This window comes from Homarus americanus, unplaced genomic scaffold, assembly GCF_018991925.1.
Source record: "Homarus americanus isolate GMGI-L3 unplaced genomic scaffold, GMGI_Hamer_2.0 scaffold34360, whole genome shotgun sequence".
Classification (NCBI taxonomy): domain Eukaryota; kingdom Metazoa; phylum Arthropoda; class Malacostraca; order Decapoda; family Nephropidae; genus Homarus; species Homarus americanus.
Window position 1 is genome coordinate 8,176,375 of NW_024739403.1, and position 11,211 is coordinate 8,187,585.

Below are 11,211 nucleotides of genomic sequence, written 5' to 3' on the forward strand. Positions count from 1 at the left end.
CACCACTAACCCACCACCATCACCACTACTAACCCCCACCTCCACCACTAACCCCACCACTTCCACCACTAACCCGCACCACCACCACCACTAACCCCACCACCTCCATCACCAACCCCACCACTTCTCCACCACTAACCCCACCTTCACCACACCAACTCCCCCCACCCTTCACCACTAATCAACCCCCACCCTTCTCCACCACTAACCCCCACCACTTCTCCACCAACAGGCTTCAGCTCAGAGTCATTGCTAGGGAAGCCCGGTGATCCTTCCTCCCTCGGCCTCTCAAGGAAAAAGAAGAAGAAGAGAAGACACAGGTAAGCCTTAATTAACACACCTGTCCTATCAACAGGTGTGGAAGACACAGGTAAGCCTTAATTAACACACCTGTCCTATCAACAGGTGTGGCAAGGTGAGATAATTTAGTGATGTATTAATGTATATTGTTCTATCTAACCTTTATTTACCTATCTATATATTTATATTCTTTATCCAAAACCATTATCCATCTATTTATTTATCTATTTATATATCCAATTACATAAAAAAATGATAAAAGAATAAAATAACCAATAATTTAATGATGTATAATAAATAAAATAATAATTACATAAATATCCAAAAATACATATTTATATAATAAAATATATATAATAAATCCAATAATCCAATAAACAAGAAAACTGATAATAATAATAATAATAATAATAATAATAATAATAAAAATAATAATAATAAATAAAAATAATAATAATAATAATAATAATAATTATAATCCAATAACAAAAATTAAGTGATTTATGAACACATGGAAAAATAAATAAATAAATAAATAAATATATATATATATATATATATATATATATATATATATATATATATATATATATATATATATGTATATAAACAGGTAGATAGAATACTGTATAAGTAATAAAATATATATAACCAATAAAATAAATTAAAGACAGTAGATAAACATTCAATGTTTTCCTTAAAGTTAAAATATAATAAAAAATAAATGACAAGGAAAAAATATAACTGATTAAAATCAACTAAAAATCAAATGAATTATAGAGAATAAATTAGACAGAATAAAATAAGCCAAGTTTGTGTTTTTATTCGTTTGTTATTAAGTAAATGGAACAACCGGTGTGTTTGTTGGTGGTGGAGGGTACTGGTAGGTGTGGAGGGTACTGGTAGGTGGTGGAGGCACTGCAGGTGGGGAGGGTACTGGCAGGTGGTGGAGGGTACTGGCAGGTGGAGGTACTGGTAGTGGGAGGTACTGGTGGTGGGAGGGCACTGGTGGTGGTGAGGCACGTAGGTGATGGAGGTACTGGTAGGTGGGGGAGGGTACTGGTAGGTGGAGGGTGCTGGAGGTGGGAGGTACTGTAGGTGGTGGAGGGTGACAGGTGGTGGTAGGTGATGGAGGGTACTGGTAGGTGGGGGAGGGTACTGGTAGGTGGCAGTGGTAGGTGGAGGGTGCTGGTAGGTGGTGGGAGGTACTGGTGGAGGGGTACTGGTAGGTGATGGAGGGCACGTAGGTGGTGGAGGGGTGGCTGGTGGGTGGAGGGTACTGGTAGGTGGAGGGTGGTAGGTGATGGAGGTGGCTGGTAGGTGGTGGAGGTACTGGTAGGTGGAGTGGCACTGGTAGGTGGAGGGTACTGCAGGTGATGGAGGTACTGGTGAGGTGATGGTACTGGTAGGTGGGGAGGGTACTGGTAGGTGATGGAGGTACTGGTGATGGAGGTACTGGTAGGTGGAGGCACTGGTAGGTGGAGGGTACTGTAAGTGATGGAGGGTGCTGGTAGGTGGTGGAGGTACTGGTAGGTGGGAGGGTACTGGTGGGTGGGAGGGTACTGGTAGGTGGGGGAGGTACTGGTGGGTGGGGAGGGTACTGTAGGTGGGGAGGTACTGGTAGGTGGTGGAGGAATTGGTAGGTGGTGGAGGGTGCTGGTAGGTGGTGGAGGTACCAGGTGGTGGAGGGCATTGCAGGTGGGGGAGGGTGGCTGGTAGGGGTGAGGTACTGGTAGGTGGGGAGGGTACTGGTAGGTGGTGGAGGGCACTGGTAGGTGGTGGAGGGGTACTGGTAGGTGGTGGAGGGTACTGGTAGGTGGGGGGAGGGTACTGGTAGGTGGGGGAGGGTGCTGGTAGGTGGGGAGGGCACTGCAGGTGGTGGAGGGCACTGAGGTGGTGAAGGGACTGCAGGTGGTGGGGGCACTGGTAGGTGGGGAGGGTACTGGAAGGTGGTGAGGTACTGGTAGGTGTGGATGACTGGTAGGTGTTGGAGGGCACTGGTGGGTGGTGGGAGGGTACTGGTGGAGGTACTGGTAGGTGGGGAGGGTACTGGTAGGTGGGGGAGGGCTGGGTAGGTGGGGGAGGGTGCTGGTAGGTGGGTGAGGTACTGGTAGGTGGTTGAGGTACTGGTAGGTGGGGGAGGGCATTGGTGGGTGGGGGAGGTGCTGGTAGGTGGGAGGAGGGTAGGTGGGTGGGAGGGTACTGGTAGGTGGTGGGAGGGCTGGGTGGTGGAGGTACTGGTAGGTGGGGGAGGGATGCAGGTGGGGGAGGGTACTGTAGGTGGTGAGGGTACTGGTAGGTGGTGGAGGGTACTGAGTGGGTGGGAGGTACTGGTAGGTGGGGGAGGGTACTGGGAGGTGGTGGAGGCTGGTGGGTGGTGGAGGATGCTGGTAGGTGGTGGAGGGTGCTGGTGGGTGGTGGAGGGTGCTGGTGGGTGGTGGAGGTGCTGGTGGGTGGGGGGAGGGGGTGCTGGTGGGTGGGGAGGGTGCTGGTGGGTGGGGAGGTGCTGGTAGGTGGGTGGAGGGTGCTGGTGGGTGGTGGGAGGTGCTGGTGGGTGGGGGAGGTCGTGGGTGGGGAGGTCAGTGGGTGGTGGAGGGGGTGCTGGTGGGTGGGGGTGGAGGGTACTGGTGGGTGGTGGAGGTACTGGTGGGTGGTGGAGGGTGCTGGTGGAGGTGGGGGAGGTGCTGGGAGGGTGGTGGAGGTGCTGGTAGGTGGTGGAGGATGCTGGTGGGTGGTGGAGGGTGCTGGTGGGTGGTGGAGGTGCTGGTGGGTGGTGGAGGTGCTGGTGGGTGGGGAGGGTGCTGGTGGGTGGGGGGGGTGCTGGTGGTGGGGAGGTGCTGGTGGGTGTCTGGTGGGTGGAGTGCTGGTGGTGGGAGGTACTGGTGGTGGTGGAGTGGTGGAGGTGACTGGTAGGTGGGAGGGTACTGGTAGGTGGGGAGGGTGCTGGTGGGTGGGGGAGGTGCTGGTGTGGGTGGGTGGAGGTGCTGGTGGGTGGGAGGTGCTGGTGGGTGGGGGGGAGGGTGCTGGTGGGTGGTGGAGGTGCTGGTGGGTGGGGGAGGGTACTGGTGGGTGGGGGGGTGCTGGTGGGTGGGGGAGGTGCTGGTAGGTGGTGGAGGTGCTGGTGGGTGGAGGAGTGCTGGTGGGTGGTGGAGGGTGCTGGTGGGTTGGGGAGGGTGCTGGTGGGTGGTGGAGGGTGCTGGTGGGTGGGGGTGCTGGTGGGTGGGGGTGCTGGTGGGTGGTGGAGGTGCTGGTGGGTGGTGGAGGTGCTGGTGGGTGGGAGGTGCTGGTGGGTGGTGGAGGGTGCTGGTGGGTGGTGGAGAGGTACTGGTGGGTGGGAGAGTGCTGGTGGGTGATGGAGGGTGCTGGTGGGTGGTGGAGGTGCTGGTGGGTGGGGGAGGGTACTGGTGGGTGGTGGAGGTGCTGGTGGGTGGGGAGAGGTGCTGGTGGGTGGAGGTGCTGGTGGAGTGGTGGAGGTGCTGGTGGGTGGTGGAGGGTGCTGGTGGGTGGTGGAGGTGCTGGTGGGTGGTGGAGGGTACTGGTGGGTGGTGGAGGTGCTGGTGGGTGGAGGTGCTGGTGGGTGGTGGAGGGTGCTGGTGGGTGGTGGAGGTGCTGGTGGTGGTGGAGGTGCTGGTGGTGGTGGAGGTACTGGTGGGTGGTGGAGGTGCTGGTGGGTGGTGAGTGGAGTGGTGGAGGGTGCTGGTGGGTGATGGAGGTGCAGTGGGTGGTGGAGGTGCTGGGTGTGGGTGGTGGGAGGTGCTGGTGGGTGGGGAGGTACTGGTGGGTGGGGGGGTGCTGGTGGGTGGTGGAGGGTGCTGGTGGGTGGGGGGGTGCTGGTGGGTGGAGGGTGCCAGTGGTGGTGGAGGGTGCTGGTGGGTGGGAGGGTGCTGGTGGGTGGGGTGCTGGTGGGTGGGGGTGCTGGTGGGTGGTGGAGGTGCTGGTGGGTGGTGGAGGGTGCTGGTGGGTGGTGGAGGTGCTGGTGGGTGGTGGAGGTGCTGGTGGGTGGTGGATGGTACTGGTGGTGGTGGAGGTACTGGTGGGGTGGGAGGGTGCTGGTGGTGGGGAGGGTGTGCGGTAGGTGGGGGAGGTACTGGTGGGTGGTGGAGGTGCTGGTGAGGTGGTGGAGGGTACTGGTAGGTGGTGGAGGGTACTGGTGGGTGGTGGAGGTGCTGGTGGGTGTGGTGGAGGGTACTGGTGGGTGGTGGAGGTGCTGGTGGGTGGGGGGGTGCTGATGGGTGGAGGTGCGGTGGGTGGTGGAGGTGCTGGTGGGTGGTGGAGGGGTCTGGTGGGTGGTGGAGGGTGCTGGTGGGTGGTGGAGGTACTGGTGGGTGGTGGAGGTGCTGGTGGGTGGTGGAGGGTGTGGTGGTGGGTGGGGTGCTGGTAGGTGGGGAGGGTGCTGGTGGGTTGTGGAGGGTGCTGGTGGGTGGTGGAGGTGCAGGTGGGTGATGGAGGTACTGGTGGGTGGTGGAGGGTACTGGTGGGTGGTGGAGGGTACTGGTGGGTGGTGGAGGTGCTGGTGGGTGATGGAGGTGCTGGTGGTGGAGGGTGCTGGTGGGTGGTGGGTGCTGGTGGGTGGGGGAGGGTGCTGGTGGGTGGTGGAGGGTGCTGGTGGGTGGTGGAGGTGCTGGTGGGTGGTGTGCTGGTGGGTGGAGGTGCTGGTGGGTGGGGGGTGCTGGGTGGGTGGTGGAGGTGCTGGTGGTGGGGGTCTGGTGGGTGGTGCGTGGGTGGTGGAGGGTACTGGTGGGTGGTGGAGGTGCTGGTGGTGGGGAGGGTGCTGGTGGGTGGTGGGTACTGGTGGGTGATGGAGGGGGTGCTGTGGGTGGTGGAGGCACTGGTGGGTGGTGGAGGGTACTGGTGGTGGTGGAGGTACTGGTGGGTGGTGGAGGGTACTGGTGGGTGGTGGGTGCTGGTGGGTGGTGGAGGTGCTGGGTGGTGGAGAGTACTGGTGGGTGGTGGAGGTACTGGTGGTGGGTGCTGGTGGGTGGTGGATGGTGCTGGTGGGTGGTGGAGGGTGCTGGTGGGTGGTGGAGGGTGCTGGTGGGTGGTGGAGGTGCTGGTGGGTGGTGGAGGTACTGGTAGGTGGTGGAGGTGCTGGTTGGTGGTGGAGGTACTGGTGGGTGGTGGATGGTACTGGTGGGTGGTGGAGGTGCTGGTGGGTGGTGGAGGGTGCTGGTGGGTGGTGGAGGTGCTGGTGGGTGGTGGAGGTACTGGTGGGTGGTGGAGGTGCTGGTGGGTGGTGGAGGGTGCTGGTGGGTGGTGGAGGTGCTGGTGGGTGGTGGAGGTGCTGGTGGGTGGTGGAGGGTGCTGGTGGGTGGTGGGAGGGTGCTGGTGGGTGGTGGAGGGTGCTGGTGGGTGGTGGTGCTGGTGGGTGGTGGAGGGTGCTGGTGGGTGGTGGGTGCTGGTGGGTGGTGGAGGGTGCTGGTAGGTGGTGGAGGGTATTGGTGCCGCAGATTACCATTCTGCCTTTGGGGCCAAATTCCTCCAAAATGGGATTCTTTTGGCGGTGGCGTCTTGAGCCCCATGTGGACAGTCATGGCAGAGCTAATGACAGGGCGCGTCGCCTCCAAGTACGCCACTGTATGAGAGAAGAGGCGGTCGATCGTTCGTCTGGCGTAGGTTTCCTTAATCCTGTTATTGATGGGAATGCCAGTGCAAGAAGATGGCGGGAGAATGTTCGTCTGGCGGTAAATAAAACGAAGTAAATTTTGTTTCTCTCACAAAATATACAACTTTCGCCCTCATATTCCATGTTTGTTTTTGAAGTAAGATTTGATCAGTTAATGAATAGCGAAACTACCAATCACACACCTGCATCACACCTGCATCACACACCTGCATCACTCTACCTATACCTGCCATAATTACCCAGACTGAATATATAGTGTTGCTAAAACGTCTATCATAACACCTCCTCTTACTGTGTGTTGTGTGGCTGTTGTTGTTGTTGGTGGGTTGTGTTGGTGTGGTTGTTGTTGTTGTTGGTTGTGGGTGGTGGTGGTGTGGCTGTTGTTGTTGTTGGTGAGTTGTGTTGGTGTGGTTGTTGTTGTTGTGGTGGTGGTGGTGGTGAGTTGTGTTGGTGTGTTGTTGTTGTTGTTGGTGGTGGTGGTGAGTTGTGTTGTGTGGTTGTTGTTGTTGTTGGTGGTGGTGGTGGTGAGTTGTGTTTGGTGGTTGTTGTTGTTGTTGTTTGTGGAGGTGGTGGTGGTAGGAGTTATTTGTTGTTGTTGTTTGTGGGAGGTGGTGGTGGTGAGGCTGTTGTTGTTGTTGTTGAGTTGTGTTGGTGTGGTTGTTGTTGTTGGTGGTGGTGGTGGTGAGTTGTGTTGGTGTGGTTGTTGTTGTTGTTGTTGTTGGTGGTGGTGGTGGTGGTGAGTTGTGTTGGTGTGGTTGTTGGTGGTGGTGGGAGGTTGTTGTTGTTGTTGTTGTTGGTGGTGGTGGCGAGGTTGTGTTGGTGTGGTTGTTGGTGGTGGTGGTAGGGTTGTTGTTGTTGTTGTTTGTGGGTGGTGGTGGTGAGGGTTGTTGTTGTTGTTGGTGGTGGTGGTGAGTTGTTGTTGTTGTTGTTTGTGGAGGTGGTGGTGGTGAGGTTGTTGTTGTTGGTGGTGGTGGTGGTGAGGTTGTTGTTGTTGTTGTTTGGGTGGTGGTGGTGGTTGTGTTGGTGTGGTTGTTGGTGGTGGTGGTGAGGTTGTTGTTGTTGTTGGTGGTGGTGGTGGGGTTGTTGTTGTTGTTGTTGTTGGTGGTGGTGGTGGTGGAAGCTGTTGTTGTTGTTGGTGGTGGTGAGGTTGTTGTTGTTGTTGTTGGGTGGTGGTGGTGAGGTTGTGTTGGTGTGGTTGTTGGTGGTGGTGGTGAGGTTGTTGTTGTTGGTGGTGGTGGTGGTGAGTTGTTGTTGTTGTTGTTGGTGGTGGTGGTGAGGTTGTGTTGTGTTGTTGTTGGTGGTGTGGTGGGGTTGTTGTTGTTGTTGTTGGTGGTTGGTGGTGAGGTTGTGTTGGTGTGTTGTTGTTGTTGGTGGTGGTGGTGTGAGGTTTTTGTTGTTGTTGTTTGTGGAGGTTGGTGTTTGAGGTTGTTGTTGTTGGTATGGTGGTGGTGAGGTTGTTGTTGTTGTTGGTGGTGGTGGTGAGGTTGTGTTGGTGTGGTTGTTGGTGGTGGTGGTGAGGTAGTTGTTGTTGTTTGGTGGTGGTGGTGGTGGTGAGGTTGTTGTTGTTGTTGTTGTTGTTGGTGGTGGTGGTGGTGAGCTTGTTGTTGTTGGTGGTGGTGGTGGGGTTGTTGGTGGTGGTGGTGTTAGTTGTTGTATCGTTGGTGAGGTGTAATAGAGAGATAACTTACCTGTGTGTGTAGTAATATAAAAGCTTTTCTTATACATAGCAAAATAATCATAAATAAATAAAAAAACACAAATAAATAAATAAAATAATAAATAAACAAATAAACAAATATATAAAAAATAAATAAAATAAATAAATGAATAAATAAAATAAAAATAAAATAAAATAAAATAAAAAGAATAACTACTTTCTATATAACACAACAAATAGATACCCCCATGAACTAATATAACCTATAACACACCCAGTAGCGTAACATCCAAACACAACAACAAACAAACAAACACAAAAAACAAAAAGTTAAAAATTACCATAAAAATAGAGTTGGCCGTTTTGGGAACATTAACACAGTCACAGCAAATTATTTTTAGCGCGAGAATGGCCCTACAATGCCATTTGCGGTAACCAGTAATTGCAGTTTCTATTTTGTATAACAATTTGGTATAAAAACAGGAACGGTGTCATTCTACTATTTGTGGCGTGGCTGGGTGGGGTGGCTGGGGTGGGGTGGCTGGGTGGGGTGACTGGGAGGGTGGGGTGGCTGGGTGGGGTGACTGGGAGGGTGGGGTGGGTTGGAGGTGGGGTGGCTGGGTGGGAGGTGGGGTGGCTGGGTGGGGTGACTGGGTGGGTGTGGGGTGGCTGGGTGGGGTGACTGGGTGGGTGTGGGGTGGCTGGGTGGTGCTGCACATAATATTAGCTCGGAGAGTTACCAGGCCTGCTATCACTTCCCCCGCCCTCTGCCCTTCCTCCCCCCTCTTGGGCTATATTCTGTCTAATAATATTTATTTAATTGTTTACTTTCTGTGTACATTTTAACCCATATGAATGATATGTTAACAGTCTGTGACACTTGAGGTTAATGATGTGAATGATATCATGAGAATAGTTGGAACAATGTTTTTTTTTTCAAGTTGTAGGAACAAAGTCTTTAAAAAAATAAATCAAGCTGTAAGTAATAAAATAAACTGTTTCTCTGACATAGGGAAAAATAACAAAAAAATACTTAAATTAATAATAAACAATAATAGTAAAAAATAACATTGGGAATAATATATATATATATATATATATATATATATATATATATATATATATATATATATATATAACTAGATATTTATATCTACTATACACCTCAATAATATTCACTTAAACAAACAAAAATACAAATTATAATAACAAATAACTAGAATATTTTATAGTACTGAACAAATGAAAGATGATAGACCTTCATTTGACTACTATACTGATGACGTCATAATGGCCGACAATAACAACAATAAATTTTACAATACAATATATAAAAAATAATAATACAATGTAAAGTAAATTTATTCTTCCTTAACTATACACAAGTCATCAAAAAATATAGACAATATCAAGAAGAAATACAGTATTGTAGGCCGTTTAACAGCTCAGGTTAATGTAGCGTGAAGAGTTCCTTGTTTGAGGTCCACACACACACACCGCCTTACAATTCAGCCGCTAAGAGGAACAACTCGATATATCGGTTCTTCACTTATTTAAATTAACATGTTAAATATATCGGCAAGTTTAGTGTTCCTGTGCTCGATAAATTAACATGCTAAACATATCGGGGAACTTAGCGATTTGTTTGTTGTTGATGTTCAGTAAATAAAATAACCTGCCGGTACACAAGGAGTGAGTTCTGTGTCTGTCAATGATTGGTTGGTTGTTCTCATTGATTGGCACTCACTGCATACGTCATAAAAATGCTGGTGTTTCATTGGCTGGCATTCTTCGACGTCACACACAGGCTTCTCGGTTACTGGACAACACAGTCTTTATTTCGAAATTTGTCATCGGTTGGCTGTCGTCAAATAAGTCATAGTATTAACTTTCATTGATTGGCTTTTATCAATTGCATCATGCCAACACCTTTCATTGATTGGCTGTCATCCATTACGTCATACTAAACCTGTCATTGATTGGCTGTCATCCATTACGTTATACTAAACATTGCCATTTATTGGCTGTCATCAATTACGTCATACTAAAGCTGTCATTGATTGGCTGTCATCAATTACACTGATTGGCAGCCAGCAGATACGTCATATAAATTCTTATCAATAATTGGTTCCCATCATAAAAGTTACATCAAGCTAGATCACTCATTGGCTGTCATGCCTTAATTTACAAGTCACTTATTGGCTGTCTGCAAAGTTAACAATTCTATGATTGGCTATCCGGGCAAACTTTACAGGTCACTGATTGGCTGTCATGACCTGAAACTTTATAAACACAACGCACGGAGAGGGAGCTCAGTCCGCTGTGCCTTCAGTTGATGAGGGAAGAGTGTGATGGAAGACGAACCATTATTCAAATGTTACTAAAAAGCGACACACACACACACACACACACACACACACACACACATTACATAATAACCAAGAGTGTGTTACCTCAAGTCATCAGTTTAATGTTATAATCTTTTACCGATATACAGAAAATAATCTTTGGTAATATTGAGTAAAATATTTGGATAATTCTAAATAATTATTGTAGTATGAAATAAATTAATAATTACAATTACAAACATACATATAAAATAGTTACGTGTATTGTATATTGTTAGAATAATTAAGAGGATCTATCATCACCTCCCCCACACACACATACCCCTCCCCAACACCCTCCCAACACCTCCCCATTACCCCTCCCATATGCCTCTTCCCACACCTACCCAATATCCCTCCCCCCCTAACATATCTCCACCTGACTCTCTCCCCCACTTCCTCCCCCTTTCTCCCCTTAATCAACTTACCCCAGATTGAGAGTTAGCATGTTCGTCCCTCTCCTCCAATCCCTCTCCTGTTGCACCTTTACCTCTCTCATCAAACAAACTCTCTGCCCCCCTCAACTACCCCCTACAACCCCACTCCTCTCCTCCCTCCTCCCTCTCCCCATACAACCCACCTCACCCTCCCCTACCATCCCTCCCACTCCCCCCTCTCACCCCCCTCCGCCGCCATAAGAGGTAGCGGGGCGGACCCATCTTATTACGGACCTCAATATGCGCAATATCGGTAAAAGCTTGGCATGACGGCGGCTCCTAGCGGTTCCGTCAATTTGTCTAAAAGTGGCATTCATAAATATTGGAGGAGGAGGAACGTGTGCTGTCCACCATCCTGCATCTGTCTGTCTGTCTGTCTGTCTGTCTGCCCCAATGTCTGTCTCTGTCATTCCGTCTGTCTGTCTGTCTGTCTGGTCGGTCTGTCTGTCTGTCTGTCTGGTCTGTGTCTGTCTGTCTGTCTGGTCTGTGCTCCGTTCGTCTGTCTGGTCTGTGTCTGGTTCGTCTGTCTGGTCTGTGTTCGTCTGTCTGTCTGTCTGTTCGTTCCGCTGGTCTGTGCTTAATTCGTCGGTCTGGTCTGCGTCTGTTCAGTTCGTCTGGTCTGTCTGTCTTGTCTGTTCGTCTGGTTTTGTCCTGTCTCCCGTCGGCTCTGTTCGTCTTGCTGGTCTGCTCCGTCTGCCCCGGTCTGTCTGGTCTGTCTGTCTGCCCGCCCCTGCCTGGTCGGTTCATCTGTCTGTCTGTCTGTTCGTCTGTCTGGTCTTCGTCTGTCTGGTCGGTCTGTCTGCCCGT

General features: G+C 51.0%; 1 protein-coding gene across 1 annotated transcript in view; it reads left to right on the forward strand.

The window, feature by feature from the left end:
* The window catches only part of LOC121874635 (visual system homeobox 2-like), a 48,895-nt gene that overhangs the window by 29,091 nt on the left and 8,593 nt on the right, over positions 1-11,211 (forward strand). The window contains exon 2 of the mRNA XM_042378864.1: positions 233-320. Within this exon, the coding sequence (XP_042234798.1) occupies positions 233-320 (88 nt within the window). The remainder of the gene's footprint in view (positions 1-232; positions 321-11,211) is intronic.